At 54.2% G+C, this 16560-nt stretch overlaps 1 protein-coding gene and 1 pseudogene across 5 annotated transcripts in view; one reads left to right on the top strand and one right to left on the bottom strand.

The window, feature by feature from the left end:
* LOC109453929 (TLE family member 5) overlaps positions 1-16560 on the bottom strand; it is a 42375-nt gene that overhangs the window by 13234 nt on the left and 12581 nt on the right. For 2 of the 5 annotated variants that reach the window (XM_074337549.1, XM_074337545.1), the window contains exons 1-8: positions 7263-7620; positions 7092-7189; positions 6613-6676; positions 6118-6162; positions 2983-3045; positions 1603-1677; positions 1178-1361; positions 794-813 (exon numbers count right to left, since the gene is read on the bottom strand). In XM_074337549.1, the coding sequence (XP_074193650.1) occupies positions 794-813; positions 1178-1361; positions 1603-1677; positions 2983-3045; positions 6118-6162; positions 6613-6676; positions 7092-7189; positions 7263-7286 (573 nt within the window). In that variant the 5' untranslated portion in view covers positions 7287-7620. Of the gene's footprint in view, positions 1-793; positions 814-1177; positions 1362-1602; positions 1678-2982; positions 3046-6117; positions 6163-6612; positions 6677-7091; positions 7190-7262; positions 7621-7861; positions 7974-16560 lie in introns of those variants that run through there. The other 3 variants (XM_074337546.2, XM_074337547.1, XM_088792262.1) reach the window with 3 other exon arrangements.
* On the top strand, positions 3052-4370 carry LOC109453928 (transmembrane and ubiquitin-like domain-containing protein 1 pseudogene; annotated as a pseudogene).

Consider the following 16560-nt stretch of genomic DNA (forward strand, 5'->3'; position numbering starts at 1 on the left):
GAGATGAGCTCTAAGGGCAAAGTGCATTTGAATCTTAGAGACCTAGTGCAATAGAAAGAATGTAAAATATTTCTCATCGTTTTTTATGTTGATTAGAAGTTGAAACATTTTGGATACATTGTGTTAAATAAAACATTACTGAAATTAATTCTGCCTGTTTAACTTTTTTAACGTAGCTACTAGGAAATTTACAATTGCATAGGAGATTGTGGCAATGTTGATGCAAGGCGAAACAGGTGATACAGCTGCATAGAACTATACACACACAATGAATGCAGGTAAAACTGAAGTCTAAGTGAGTTCCCTTGTACTTATGTCAGTTTCCTGGATTAGATACTTTTAGTTTTACAAGATTTTATCATTGAGGGAAGTTGTGTGAGGAGTACATGGGATCTCTCTGTACATTTCTTTGCAATCTCCTGTGCATCTATAATTATGTCCAAATTAATTTTTTTTTAAATTACATACAGTGCTCATATAATATTTCTATTGGGCAGCGCTCTTGTAGATAATAACGAGTGGATGATAGACAAATTAATGAATGGAAGAATGCATGGAACACTGCCATGAGCATGCATTCATTTATTTAATTGCAAAAACAGCTGAAGATTGAAAATTTTAAATAAATAAAACATTAGCCTATGGGCATCTCCCAAGGGACACAGTTTGAAAGTTGGATGTGGGCCTCCTTCTGTGGCTCCTATTAGCTCAGAACAAGCAAAGTTAGCCACATGGGAACACAAAGCAAATGTTTTATATAAGAGGGCAAGTCCCCAGATGCCACTCAACTTACCCTGCTCGGGGCTCTCTCCACTGGCAGGTTGGGAGAGAGAGAGAGAGAAAATGAATGAGGGTTTCATCTCCCACTGTGCCACATGTGGCACAGTCCACCACAGTTTATAAAGCCCTCTTCCCAGCTCAGAATCTCCCTTCTTCTTCCAACACCCTCACAAAGAGTGGATTATCCCTTCCGCATACCATTTAGATAAATGCCCAGACAGGTTTAGTAACTTGCCCAAAGCCACACAGCTAACTGGGAGTAAAAGGTTCCTGCAGCCTCCCCTCATTCATTCCCTCACACTTAGGTGAGTTTGGTGCTTCGGGCAGGGCAGCCTGCCAGTCCTTCCCTGCCATACACCACACCCCCAGCCAATGCCACCCTGCACTGCCCACTTACCTCTGGATGCCTCAGCTTCCACGCCTGCCCGGTCCTCCTTGGCAGCAGCAGCCAGCTGAGCCTGGGCGGCCAGTGCTCCAGACAGGGCCAGCAGCCCCGTGGCACTGCCACCCACCAGCCCAGCCGGACGAGGGGTGAGGGGCACAGGGGGGGCATGGTGGGACAGTGGCTGGAGCTGCTGCTGCTAGAAAGGAGGAGGGGTGAGCCAGGGGCGGGCAGGGGGCAGGTGCCCAGCAGTACCCCTGGCCCAAGAGGCCACGGAGAGTGGAGACAGGGTCTGGGCCTAGGGGACGCCCCTGGGGTCTCCAGAGTGGCCAAATCCCAGGCCAGCTGTCCACCCAGCACCCCCAGCTTTAGTACCTACTGGGTGCAGGGACCTGGGGGTGGGGTCCCCCAATGGCAGGGCAGGTGCCAGGATGACTCACCCCAATAAGGCTGTTCAGCTCCCCCACGGTCACCTGCTTGGCACGCTCCACCGCCTGTAGCACCTGTTGTTGATGCTGGAAGGTGGGGTTATGGAAAAGGGGTGCTCAGGAGAGAGCTCCGTGTCTGCTCAGAGCCCCCATCTGCCCAGGCAATGCCCTCTGGGGCCCCTTCTCCTCTCCCACCCTCATCCTTGCCCTGGAACTTGCTATTTCTCATTTCCTTCTCTCCCTCTCTCCCTTTCCTTTTTAAATTGTGAAACAGAGAAAAAGAAACTTAGCATATAAATGCAGTTAACCGAGTAATTATAAATTGGGGTTCATGAATCAGGCTCTCCACCTCGGCACTGCTGATATCGGGCCAGGCCAGGTCACACCTGTGGGGGTGTCCTGGGCACTGTGGGGGTTAAGTAGTATCCCCGGGCCCCACCCACTTGATGCCAGGAGCATCCTCAGTTGTGACAACCACAGATGTCCCCAGACACGGCCCAGTGTCCCTTGTGGGCAGGATCACCCAATAAAGAACCATATAATCAGCACCCATGTACCGACCACCCAGGTCAGAAAATATAAACTGGCCGCCCCCTGAAGCCCCCTCACACCCCGCCCATCCTAGGGCCCTCCTCTCCTCCCTTCCTCACCGTCACACAAGAAGTCTTTTGTTTTTCTGTATATTGTTACCACCTACGTTGCCTTCCCAAACCTGCCTGAATTTGTCCATTTGGAACCATTTTATGGCTTGATCCCTATGTTCTTTTGTGTCTGGCTTCCTCCCCTCAACATTGTTTTCACCTCACACATGGTGCGGCTGATGGCTATGCTGTGTTTGGCATTCAGTGCTGTAGAACTTTCCACAGTGATAAAATATTCTCTATCTGCACTGTTGGATACAGAAGCCACTGGCCATGTGTGGCTACTGAGTACTTGAAATGTGGCCCATCTACTTCTTGTCTCTATGAATCTGACTCCTCTAGGGACCTCCTATAAACGAATATCCTTCTGTGTATTTGTCCTGTGTCTGGCTTATTTCACTGAGCATGATGTAAGGGCTAACTTTTATTGGGTACTTACTAAGTCCCGAGCATCATCCTCACCACCTTGTATGTATCAGCTCTTCTAAACTTCACAACAGAGACACAGAGAGGGCAAGCAACTTGCCCAAGGCCACACAGCCAGGATTCGGACCAAGACAGCCTGGCTGTAGGGCTTGAGCCCCACTCCTAACCCTCAGCCACCACCTCCCTGAAGCCCTGAAGCCCCTGCCCCAGCCAGTGCCCAGGTGCCCAGGCCACCCATCACAATCACTGCTTGCGGCATCCAGCCCTACCCATCCCCCTTCAATCTTCTTGCAGCTCCCCTCCTGCCCCCACCAGGCCTACTCACCTCTTGGGTCAGGAACGGGATAATCTGAGCACAAATGCCACTAAGGCGCTTCACAATCTCAGCCTGGCAGGAAACAATGGGGAGGGGTTTTGGAGGGGGAGCCTCCGCTGGGAGCCCCAGGTGTGAGCCCTGGCTGGGCCCATGACCTTCTGGGCTGCAGCCAGGTAGAGATCCCAGTACACCACACTCGGGAAGGGTGCTGTGATATGATAAATATATTTGGGATTTTTGAATGATCCGGTAGAGGGAGCATTTTTGGTTATTTATAAGCCCCTTTCACCCACACCTGAGTTTATTAGAGGGTTGGAACTTTTAGCCCCATCCACTGAACTCCAGGGACTGGAAATTGAGTAAGCCACCAATGCCAATGTCTTAATCCTGCCAATGTAAGGAAGCCACCATAAAAACAATCTCTAGGTGGTGGAGAAGGGTGGGCGCCTCCCGCCTGCCCAGAAGTACCTGAGGGTCTGCTATGGAGATGGCAGAGGCCATGCTCAGTAGTGCAGAGGCAGGGCGGGTGCCATGGCCCTGATTAAAGGGGTGAGTGATATAGTGACGGTCTTTGAATGCTTGCATGCATTCTGGTGCTGGCTCTTGCCTGGGTTTCACACACCTCGGAGGCACTGACCCACTGCCCCAGCCATCAGGGACCCTGATACCAGCACAACCCAGCAAAACCATGGCAGTCACTGACAATGTCAGAGGGAGGCCCCAGGAGCCGAGACCCCCAGCCTGAGACACAGAAGTCAGGCTGTACAGCCAGAGCCTGGCACAGGGCTCTCAGCAACACTGCCACCCCGGGACACCCCCCAGGATCCCCTAGTACTACAACTTAAATTCCTCAACAATTCAGAGCAGGTGACCTGAGCCTGGCCCCTCAACACCACTGGCTCCCTGAAAAGGACCCAGCTTCCAGACTGGGAGCAGCAAATACAACTCATCTACCAAAGGTGACTGCTGGGAGACGACACCCAGACCCTAGGCAGCCTTCACCTCCTTCCCAGCTGTGTTCTCCACAGCCACATGTCCACCCCAGTTGGTCTCCCACACACCCCTTGCCCACCAGGGTCCAAGCCAGGCATCTCTGGGCTGGAAATAGGCAGACTGCTATGGCTGCTGCTCTGGGTCTGGCCGGCATCACCCTGCTCCCTAGTCTCCTGGCTTTTGCCATGTACCTAGTGCCTACACAGGCCCCTCCAGACCTTGCTCCCCATGACATGGTGGGAGCTGCCTTCAGCTCTGGCCCACCTCTTGAGTCTGCCTCATCCCACTACCCTGGAGCCCAGCCCTGCACTGCAGGGCACACCAGGGGCAGACCAAGGCCTCTCCCTGTGACCTCAGAGGCTCTGAGCCACCTCCCAGGGCTGCTAGCCCTCAGCCCCCACTAACAGTGGGCAACTCGGGGTGAGGCAGCTGTTATCACTTCCTTGGTCCTGGCCCCGGGCTGGGATTAGTGTTCTGCCTGAGGACCCAGCCACCTCCAGTCCCTAAAAGCTCCTTGGGCTGATTTGGGGACCCAAGGACTGTGGAGGGCTGGGAGGGAGGGAGGGGTTCTCTGGAACATGTGCAGATTAAATAACTGTGACGTTTAAAAAAAATTCTCTGAAATACAGGGTCTGGAGAGCTTCTGGGTAGGTGAACACACAGAAGGGCTGGGAGAGAGGAGCTTGGAGAGGGCATGGAAGCTCTGCACCCCTTCCCCATACCTGGCCCTCTGTTCCGTCTAGCCGTTTCTGAGTTATATTACCTTTACCTTTATAATGTTACTATTACCTTTATAATGAACAGGTAATAGTAAGCAAGAGCTTTCCTGAGTTCTGTGAGCCATTCTAGCAAATTATTGAGCCCAAGAAGGAGTGATGAGAACACCTGATTTTATAGCCAGTTGGTCAGAACTGCAGGAAGCCCAGACTTGCAATGTCCCCATCCGAAGTGGGGACAGTCCTGTGGGGCTGAGCCCTGAACCTGTGGGGTCTGTACTAACTTGAGGCAGAAAGTGTCAGAATGGAGCTGAATTGCAGGACATCCAGCGGGTGTTAAGAGTTGGAGAATTGGTTGGTGTGGGGAAAACCCACACTTAGTGTTGGAAGTATATAGCAAGTAGAAACAGAGTGGCTTACTTGTAGGTTTCATCCCGGATAGGGTCTGGACCGGGGGTACCCCATGGAGGCTGAACATAAGAAGCCTTTTGGGTGGGAAAAGGGGTGTGTGTGCAGTGAAACCTATGCTTTTGCCTCTGCCTGGGTTACAGGCACGCTGTGTGCAGTGTGTTGGGGGACAGTTCCCACCAGGAGGGCAGAACCAGGCTCCCAAGGACCAGGCCGTACCCCATGCCTGCCACCCCATGCGGGGTTCTATTTCATATACCCATGAGTCCATGTCATGCTCCAGAAAGACACATCCCTCCTAGCCCCCCCAGAGCCAGCAGAGCCCACACATACACGGAAAAACATGCCAGGGAGCATGCCTCCTGCACACTACATTCCCAGCCCACCCACCGGAAGACCCAACACTAGGCTCCACACATTGAATAATATTCGGATGGACAGAACCTAAGATTCTCTTAATCTCAGAATCGCCATCCTATTAGAAGCCATCAGAGAACCTGGAAGTCAGTCTCAGGATCTCAGGATTAATCTTGGACAATTGGAGTCAATTTCAGAACCTTCAAATCTAATTCAGTACCTTGAGATCACACTCAGAAGCATAGGAGAATCTCAGAACCTCAAAGCACTAGAGTCAATCTCAGACCTTTCAAAACAGTTGACAGAAGCTTGGGGCCATCTCAGACCCTCAGGCTCAAAGGGACTTCTAAGACTGTTCATCTGGCCCCTTTCCAGGACAGAAGTCACCTCCACAGCCTCCCTGACTTGGCTGCCAGCCTCTGCTATGAGCCGCCCTTGACGGGGATGCTTGACCCTGCCCACCACTCCCCTCTGCTGGATAAAGTCTCTAGAAATTCAGAATCATTTTCCTATCCAGAGGCTGAAATCTGCCCCCGCTGGTCCCAAAGATTTCAGGTTTAGACCCCTGTTGTCTGAATCTGCCTTGCCCCAGACTGCCCTAGTGTTGAGTCCCTCTGACAGCTTCCAGACCCCCACCCTACCTACTGAATACGTTTACCCCAACAGTTACCTGCTTATGCATTTCAACGTTGAGCCCATAGGACATCTCATAGTACTGCAAAGGAAAAGCCGGTTGGGAATGTCCATGGTGCCGATGGATGTCCAGCCCTGTGCTGGGTGACTCTGGGTCTTCAGGAGCCCTCAGGCTGGGGTGGTCACCGCAGGGCACAGATCATCCCAACCCCATGGGGACCCCCTAGGGAAAAGCAGAGCCCCCTTCCACTCTCTCCAAGGAGGTGGGGCAGGTGGTGGTGCTGAGACCCTGGCCCAGAGATGAGGAGAGGAGACATCCTTGTCTCATTGTTCTTAAGAGCTGGGAGGGTCCTGGGAGAAACAGCCTGGAATTCCAACCAGCAGACTTTACAGATACGGAAAATGAAGCCCCCAGAGGGGCAGGGACTTACCCAGAGTGGCCCAGTGAGTTGGGATTCACAACCCAAGTGTTTTCACTCCTGGCCAAGCCCTGTGCCCCACTCCCCCCACCCTGACATGCTAACCTCCTCACCATGACATAATGTCGCTGCATTTCGGTCTTCTCACTGGCCAACTTCTCACATTCCAGCTTGAGGCTGGGAAGGAGAAAGGGCATGGGTACCACACTCTCCATGACCCCCAGAGGGAGACTCAGGGAAACCGGGACACCCCACGGATACCCGATTTGGGCCAGTTTCCAAAATGATGGGTTTGACACTCCTCCTCTCCACTTCTTTACACCCCCATCCCCCACACCCGCTCCCGGTCCGGGTCCCAAACCCGCCTTCCCAGACTCAAAATGTCCAAGCACCCACTGTGCCCATTTACCTCACTCTGCGCTTCCACTGGAAGCTCTCCCCTCACCTCTGGGGGCCCGCCCTACTCCCAGCACCCTGGAGGCCCCGCCCCCGCCTGGCCCGGTCCCACGCGCCCCGCCCCTCTCCCTGAGCTCCCAGGTGAGCTCGCAGGTGAGCTTCCCGGTGCCCCAGGAGGGAGCCCCGCCCCCCTCACCTGTGATACTGAGCCTGAAGGAACTGGAATTCCTCTTTGATGCGGTCGCAGATCTCCAAGATCGAGAACTTGAAGGGCTGACCGGACTGAAGTGGGGTCTGGGGGGGACGTCTGAGGTTTGAGTTCCCGGGCGCTGGGTCCCCCACCCCCGCAGCCCAGGCCCCCACTCACCGGGTGCCTTCCCTGAGGGTACATCCTGCCGATCTGGGAAGTCCCCCTCGCGCCGGAGTGTGACAATGTGGGGGGGTCGAGGCGAGGGGGTGGGAGAGAGAAAGAGGCTGGGGGCGGGTGTCTGCCGGGAGAAAGAAGACGGGGGGCGGGCGGCGTGGGGCAGAAGACCCTGGAGTCCCCGCGTCCCTCAATCGCGCGCGCAGGGTCGCGGGGACGGAGAGGAACAACGAGGACCCCTCCCCCGGGCAGGGGCGCTGGGCGGTGGGCGCAGAAGGTCGGCGAGCCGAGGCCGGGTGTTGGAAGCGCGGGCGGCGGGCCCCGCGCGGAGCCGCCTCCCTCCGGCGGGGCTCGGCCGGGAGCCGCGGGCAGAGCTGCCTTAAGGTGGCGCCGCCGCCCCCCAGGCCCGCCCACCCGGCCCGCCCGCCACCCACCCGGCTCCCCCCCCCCAACCTGGAGCCGTAGCTCCGGGAGCCCACCCGTCCCTTCGACCAGTGCCCAATGGGGAAACTGAGGCTCGAGTCCAGTCCCACAAACATCGTCCTCGCTCACTCCCTCCCTCCCCAGGGGGCCCCAGAGAAAAAAAGCAAGGAAACAAATACCTGGCGGCCCACGGTGGGGAGGAGAGCAGTTTGTCGTCAGAAATGGCCTTTCTGAGGACGTGGGCTAAGACTTAAGGATAAGGAGGAAGCAGCCTTATCAAGGTCTGGCAGTGAAGCCTTCCCCCAGGAGAAATGGAATAGCACGGGGCAGAGGCCCAGAGGAGGGCAAGAGGTGGGGGACGGAGCCAGGCTCTCCCCCACACTGGACCTCAGGATTCTCTGAAAATGGCAGAGGCAGGGGTTGTTTTTCACGAGATGGTACATGAACAGCCTTCAGCCTTGCCTGGCACACAGTATGGGGGTTGGTGTTCCAATTGCCACAACCAGCAGACTGTAGTCTCTGTTTCTCTGAAAATAAGACCTAGCTGGACAATCAGCTCTAATGTGTCTTTTGGAGCAAAAATTAATATAAGACCCGGTCTCATGGCTAGGTCTTATTTAGAATGGGAACGGAATCTCTGCCTTCAGACTGAAGTCTCTCTGAGGGCAGGGGCTCCAACCCCCACCATGGACCTCAGACATCCAGCTACTGTCCCTCACATTCACCTGGGAGATGGAATGTTCTTATTCCCATCTTGCGTGTGAGAAACCTCAGGGTCATTCATTAAGGCAACCAACAAACACGTACTGGGTGCCTACTCTGGACCAGACCCTGCTCTAGGCACTGGGGCTCTCAACAGGGAACAAAACAGATAAATACTCTTGCCATGTGTTAATGTCTACACCCATGTCAGTAGGTGCGTGAGTGAAAGTGTACAAAAGTTCTTAAACTTAAAAGCATCACTTTCCAGTCAACAAATTTATTGAGCATCTTCTATATGCCACACATCCTTCCAGGCATACAAGGGTGGATGAAGGATAGTGGATTCCTGCCTTCTCTCAGTTTGGGAGACAAGATCACAGCTTGGTAATGATGGAATTATTTGTGTGCACAAGAGAAGCATTTAGGGAACAGTGGAAAAGGTTGACAAGAGGGAACCTACTTATCTGGGGTGTCTGGGAAAGGCCTCTTTGAGGAGGCTAATGTTGGACATGAGACTTGAAAGATAAAGACAGGAAACCATGGGAGGGGAGGTAAAGAGAGATCCTGGGAGTGTTATCTGTGTGTGTGATGAAGGGAGAATTCAATGATTTCCTATTGCCTTCAAAATAAAATCCAGACTCTTCCCTCTTCCCACAAAGCCCTGCACAAACCCCCTCCCCACTTTCCCCACCTTGATCCTAACTCCCTTCACTTTCATCCTCATTCATTCTGCTCCAGCCATTCTCTGTTTCTCCAACTCACCAGGCACAGTCCTGCCTCAAAGCCTTTGCACTGACTGTTCCCTCCACCTGGAACACTGGTCCCCTTGCTTCTCATCATTCAGGTCTCAGCTCAAATGTCACCTCCTCATAAAGGCCCCTCCTGGCCACCCATTAAAGCAGCGCTCACCCACTCTACCTTGTTATTTTTAAACATGCATCTTATTCTCTCTTTCTAGGTCCTAACAGAGTTTTTGTTTTTGACATGATTATGTTTCTTCGTGGGTTGTTCTAGTCATTATTTGTTTCCCCCTAGTACTAGGCTGTGTAGGGACAGAGCCTGTCTTGGTCCCTGTAGAGCTGGCCCACAGTAAGTGCTCAATAAAAGAACAGGCGTTGGGATGAGAAGAAACAGCTGATGCAGCTAAAGGCGGTAATCACTGGCCCCACTCCTGCTGGGACATTTTCAGAAGCAGGGATTTCCAGGATTCCACAATGCTAGGAGATTGTGATTCTGGTTCTGGGGGGAGAGGGTCTGTGAAGTCCTCAAAAACTTTTTCCAGGCAGCCTTTCTTCCCCCTGTCCCCATGCCCTCCTGAACACTCATGAGGATGGCTGCACGCTCTGGCTCCACCCCTGGCCCCTACCCTGAGACACAGCCCTGTGGCTGCAGCCACCAAATGGGTGTCTCCCCTGGACACACCCTGGCCGTTAGACAAAGCATCTTCCCCAGACCTGTTAGGCCCCACAGCCCACCCTGACCCCCCAAGATAGAGCATCAGCCTAGTCTCTTCTTTCCCCCTCACCTGCCATGCAACTCTGCTCCCCTTCCCAACAGCTCCCTGCCTGTACCAGCCCTTCATCCTCTCCCATCTGGATCTTAAGCCACCTCACTGCTCTGAGCAGCCTTCACTCTCATCACCTTCTAGTCTGGCCCTCCCTCACTCAAAGCCCTCCCATGGCTCCCTATTGCCCTTGGGACAAATTCCCAGATCTTCAGGTTAGCATGGATGCCCTTCACCTCCTGGCCTGACCCAGCTTCACCTCGCTCTACCAGTTCAAACACTCCCTCTGCTCCAGCCACACCAGCTGGATTACTTAATCTGTGTTCTTTCTCACCTCTGGGCCTTTGCTTATCTCTTCCTGGAATTCCCTCAGCTCTTTTTCTGCCTGGTCAAAATCCCTTCCTTCAGAGCCCAGCCCAAATGGCACCTCCTCCAGGCATCTCCTCCAAAAGGCATCTTCCCCTCCACACACACATTGAATATAGACTGTCTAAAGTTGGTAGATAAGTAGATATTTATTCAATAACCACCTTCTCATGCTGGAAGATGCTGGGGCCTTAGAAAGGACCCAGCCTCAGGCTTTGCTGGGAGGGTTCCCAGGGTAGCTGGATGGGGAGAGATAGAACTGAGGACACACTCCAGGGCACACGTAGTCAATGCCAGAAAAGGGGGACAGATCCAGGGCGGAAGCACCCCTAGCTGGATGGAACAGGGTCTCTGCCTGGCGAGTCAACAGGAGGCTTCCTGGAGGAGGGGACCTTTACCTACAAGTCTTTAGATTTCTCAGCCAGGCACACTCCACTGAGGAGGGTAAATACAGATTTGTGGATTGCCTGAGAAGCCGCAAGACCACACACACACACACACATACACACACACCATCTCTTGGTATGTGTGATCTGCCAAAAAGGAAGAGATGGTTTGCTCTAAGCAGTAGCAACCTCAGCTTGGGAGCAGCTCTGAGAATTTGGGAAGGCTCAGCTAAGAGTAGTCTGTGAGCTAGGAGGACCCCTAGACAGCCTGTTACTCCATAACTCGCTGAAGTCCCACATTCACCCAGAGCAGGAGGCAGGGAAAGGCCTGGCAAGCCTTCTCAATTCCTCAGCTAACTCGTTTCCCATGGTGCTGGTGGTGGGAGGCTAGCTTCAAGCTCCATCTCTCTGGGCCTCAGTTTCCCCGTCTGCAAAATCCAGGAAACTGCAAAATGGAGGAAGGGGCTTAGCTTCCGATCTCTCCCCTCCCACTATACAGAAAGGCTCAGCCCCGGTTCCTGGCTGGGTTTTTATGATGTGGATGTGGTTTATTTATTTATTTATTTATTTAAAAGGAAAAAGCTGAGAAGCAGCGCTGGGAACCGGGATTGCTCAGACCACCTTAAATCAGCCCCGCAGTCCCAGCTACTGTGGAAATTCCTTTCTCTGTGGTGGTTGGCTAGACGCGCCAGCCAATCCGCCCACGGCGCTCCCACATGGGTCCGTGACGTCACAATGGGCGCTGGCCAATGGGAGTCAGGGAACTGGCAGCCAATAACGGGAGGCACTAAGATCGTCTAGGCCAATCGGAAGGCGGCGAGGCGCTCCCAGCGGGATATGCGGAGTGTAGCTTCTTGCTCCCTAAGAGAAGCTGAGACCCTCCTGGATGCCCCTGCCTGGCTAGGTTAGAGTGAGGGATCCAGCTCGATTACTATCCAAAAACATAGGAGCGAGCCACCCCGGGAGCCTGGTGGGTCTCCCCTTAAAAACAAGAGCCCCTCGCCCAACAGAGTACCTTGCAAAACCCCGCCCAGGGAGCGGGGCCGACCGGGCGCCTTTCGCCCTATTTCATCGGTAGCTAAACTGAGGTAGAGATGTGAAGTCACGCTAGACCCCCTCTGGGAAAAGCTGAGACTCTCACCGGAGCCTGAAGACTTCTAACACAGATGTTTTTGTCCCCAAGTCAGGTGAGGGAACAATAGGCCACTGTGTGGGCAGAAGGGGGGGGGCTGTGCTGGGCCCGTGCCTCAGTTTCCTCGAGCGCGAACGGAAGAGGAGATGAGAGCAGGGCTTCTCGGAAAGACTACGATCCCCAGAAGCTCCTGCGCGGCGCCCGCCCAAACTGTCAATCAAAGTAACGTGGGTTCCTCTCCGACCCGCGCTCCCCCGCCCTCCGCCTAGCTTCTGCCAGCTCCGGCTCCCTCCCCGCCGGCTTCGGGCCCGGTGCGGTATAATTACAGCCCATTGATCCGACCTGGGCCGGGAAAGCGGCTCCCTCGGGGAGGCCAAGCCTTTGGCTTCCGACATCGCCAACCTCTGCCTACCGCCCCCCCAGCAGAGCTGCTGGGCCACCAGCCAGGCCTGTCCCCTCCCGCAGGCTAGGGCTCGCGGGTGACCTCAGAGGCTCGGTTCTCTGCCACGGTTGGCGGTGATCCCCTCGGAAAAATCACACACACGTTTCCTTCCACCCAGGAATACTGGGAGCCCTCCCGCTATGTTCTAGCGCCCCCCACTGCCTCATGTGCCCTTGAGACTCTGGAGGTCCTCTCTGTGTCTCAGTTTACTCACCTGTATAATGAGATGGTTGGACAAGACTTACTCATGCAACCAGAGTTTTTTGCTGTCCCACGTGTGAGCAGCCAGGAATAGCTTATGCTGGGGACTCAAGGAGGATCCCTAAGTTTGGGTAAATGGGGGGAGACCAAGCAGAACACTCTCAGCTCAGCCTACTAGGGTTAGGGCTGGGGAAGAGGGAGAAAATACGGCTGGGAGTGGGGGTAGGGGCCAAGCCAGGAGTGAGGTCCCTGCTTGGAAAGTTGGGAAGGCTTCCTAGATGTGGAGTGGAGGGGGGTTAAACGAGTTCTGCAGAATGCATAGGAGTTACCTCATTAAAGTAGTGCATTTCTGTTACCCTAACTCAAAAGTAGACAGAGAAAAGATGGGGCAACCTTAAATCCTCCCTTGGGATTAAGGAGCCATGAACTCTGACTCTTGGCCTTGCTGGATGGACCTCTGAACATTACCTGGCTGTGAAATGCGGGGAGGTGGACCGCCCATGAGCTGTAGGCCCCTCTGCCTACGTTCATTGAGGTCTGTAAAGTTGACGTAGACATGGGCTCAGTGTCAGGAGGCATTCCAACCTCTGTCTGGGTAAGAACTGGGCAGCTCAGGGGAGAAAAGAAAGGGTGACAAGGAGCCCGGTGTGGACCTGGGCTGGTGGAAATTAGGTTGATTATAGAATCTTAAATAAGTTAAGGCCTATAAAATACTTAACACAATTTATTGTAAAGGTTCAGTAAAGGGTACCATTTGTACTCCCAGTATACCCCAAAGAGCACTCGTCTCCCACCTGACCTCACACCCTACAGCTGGGGTAGGCACTTTCTCCATTCCTCCCACATCTTTGCTCACCCATTAAAATGTGAATCAGATACCAACCTTTCCTCTTCTCAAGAACTTTCCATAGTTCCCCCTTATCCTCAGAATAAAAAGCAAACTCTCAACCCCAGTCTACATGATCCAACATCTCACCTCCTCCCTCTCTCCCTTTCACTCACTCCCCTGTAGCCACTTGGCACTTGGGCTTCCTCCCTGGTCTTCCAAAACATCAGCTTCTGCCTCAGGGCCTTTGCATGTGCTGTTGTTGCCTTTGCCTGGATCATGGTTTCTCTTTCTTCCAGTCTTGGATCAAACCACTCCTAGCAAGGCCTGGCCGGGCCAGCTTCTGCCTGGTTAGCTTCTCTCATTTTGTTACCTTCAGAAGCCTCATGACTCTCTGAACACTTTCTATGTATTTGTTTTTGGGTTTATGGTCTGCCCAGGCCCAGCACAATGCCTACCCCACGTATTTGTGGGGAGGATAAAGTGACAAGTCTAGAGAGGGGCAGAGCCTCGCCCAGATCCTCCAACATGTGGGGCAGGGCCTCAGGGCCCCTAGCAACCTGCCCAATGCCAACACAGCCTGCAGGGTTCTGCTGCAATCTGAGGTCACACTATCCAGATGCCCTGGGTTCGAATCCCACCTTGACTACTCTGTCACTGTGATTCTGTAAAATGGGGGTCATGATAGAAATAGCTTCATAACTTTGTCATAGGATCAAATAGCTCCGTGGATGAACTGGCTTTAGCTATGATTTGTGTGAGAGTGTGTGTGTGGGTGGGGGGAGTAGGGCTGGAGCTGGCACCAAACGGCATCCCCTATTTTTAAAGCCCCCATTGTCTCTGGGTAATCACTTTTTTTCCAGACCCCATACCACCACGCCCCCCTCCCCCAATCCCAAGTCCAGGCCTCACCTCTATACCCTTTGTCCTGGCATCCTCCTTGTGTGATACATAGGTGTAGGTGGGCCAGCTTCTGGTTTGTGCTGAGGTCTCTCTGGGCCTCAGTTTGCTCATCTGGAAAAGGGGCTAGCCCTTGATTTTGGTACCTGCCACAGTTGTTACTCCTTGGCTGGCTGGTTTATCTACTTACCTTGTCACTTGGCCTCAAAGTTGGGGCTGAGGATCTACAACAGAATACTCAGTCCTGCCTCCAGGCTTTTGCCTTTCAGGTTCCCTGGCCTGAAACACCCTCCCTCTAGGCAGCCACCTCCTCCTGAGAGGCAGGCTCCTCCTGTCATCCAGTTCTCAGCTCAAATGTCACTTCCTCAGAGGGGCCTCCTATCTCCTGTCATTCTGTCTCCTTCCCCTGCTGGATTTTTCTTCCTAGCACTCCACTGTTCTCTGAAATTATCTTTGCTAGTTTATTTGTTGTCAGTCCCCCCAAGACCCAGTGGGCTCCAGGAGGGTCGAGAGGGGCTGCGCCAGGGTGTCCAGGCAGTCAACACAGTGTCTGGCACACAGCAGGTACCCAATATATTCCCGTTGCCGGTGGGTCTGGCTGGGGGAGGGACAACCCAGAGACGCCTAGGGACCTGTCCAAGGTCACACAGCCCTGAGTTCTGGGTGAGCGATCGGCAGCTGCCATTCAGGGGCCCCAGGGCCACCCCCTCCTCGTGTCCCAGGCACGGCGGGCCGGGCAAAGAGCCAGGTTGCCCGCCCCCTCTTCCACTGCAGCAGCCGCTGAGGGGCAACCCCCCATTACCCAAGCTGCCGGGCCCAGTGCGTTATCCAACAGGCGGGTTCAGACTCAGCAGGGGACACGGCGCGCGGGCTCCGCCCCTCCCCGGGTTGGGATCCCGGAGGCCGAGAAGGGAGGAGAAGAACGGGGGACAAAGCGGGAGGAGGCTGAGGGGGAGGGCGAGGAGGGGAAGAGGGCGGAGGGGTTCGAGGGTCAAGGGCGGGAGAAGGGCGGGTTTCCAGGCCTGGCAGGCGCCCAGCAACAGGGCCCAGGGGGCCTGGGTGGCTGGAGAATCTAGTAGGGGGAAGGAGGGGGGAGAACAGTGAGGTCGGCTGAAAAGCGAGGATGGCAGGGAGGGGACACAAAGCGGGGACACACGCGGAGAGTAGGAGGGACAGATAGAGGGAGGAGAGATCCAGAAAGATCTTGAAGGACTGAGGGAGAAAGATGAGAGAAAGAAGAGTGAGAGAGAGATCAGAGACACCCAGAGGCAGAGAGGTTGGAGAGATAGTCAGAGGGGCAGAGAGCCGGGAGAGGCCCTCAGAGGGGCGTCCTTGGTGATGAGCAAGGGGCTGGGGTGCATGCAGCTCGTTCCTGCAGCTCCAAATGTCAGTAAATGTCTAAGTACCCCCACCGGCCTCCTCCTGAGCCCCTGCCTGTCTCCCCTCCCGCCTGGCTCCTCCGTCCTGGGAAGATCTTGTTCACTGCACCTCTGCATGCACCCCTTCTCGGCTCAAACACAGCTCAAACACTTCCCATGGTTCCCTGAGGCCCCAGCTCCCCCACCTGATGTCCAGGGTCTTGCAGGGCAGGCCCAGACCCACCTATCTCACTGGCTCCTCTGCTATTTCCTCACTTTCTCCCTCAGTCTTCACTGAACACCTACTGTGTAATGTAACACAGACAATTCTAAGCTAAGCCCTGGGAATTACAGAATGACCAAAAGGGACCAAATCCCTATTGTCACCGAAGAGACTTACATCAGACTGGGGAAATCGGAGAACAAGGGAATGTGTTGACTTAAGTTGTGCAGAGTGATCAATGCTGTGACAATGAAGCAGCAGGAAAGAGAGGGGGTGGTGATAGCAGATAGTGAGGTGGCTCTAGACACAGTGTGTTCCAGGCAGAGGGAAAGGCCCTGAGGGGGGCACTGCTTGGTCACACTCAGGCATGGAAAAGAGGCCAGGAATGGTTACGGTAAAGGCCTTGAGAGGATTAGGGGTCGGCGGCACAGATCTTTCCACCTGAACTGGGTCCAGAAGTTTCTCTTTCTCTTCCACAAGATGGCTAAGATTCTGGACGCCACAGCTTGGACCTTCATGCATCAGAAGCCAGAGTCCATGGCTGTGTGCCTTGGGCAAGTCACACTGAGCTTCAAGCCTCAGTTTCCTTATCTGTGACATTATCCTTCCTTCACCAGCATTTTCAAGAATTGAGACAGTTGAAATCCTTAGCCATGACTGGTGCGTGACAGGTGTTAGGCAGATCGCAGCTGTTTGTTATCCTGATGACTTGCTTTCCTGTCCTGATTATTTCTGGTTGCTCTGAGTGGGGCCAAGAGCTTTGCCAGTTGAGAGCAGGAGACCAGCTGTGGCCCTGCCTTGTTTTGCATCTTTGACAACTTCCTGCCCTTCCTCAGGC

This window comes from Rhinolophus sinicus, chromosome 15 (assembly GCF_057876585.1).
Source record: "Rhinolophus sinicus isolate RSI-liver-muscle chromosome 15, RSI-T2T, whole genome shotgun sequence".
Classification (NCBI taxonomy): domain Eukaryota; kingdom Metazoa; phylum Chordata; class Mammalia; order Chiroptera; family Rhinolophidae; genus Rhinolophus; species Rhinolophus sinicus.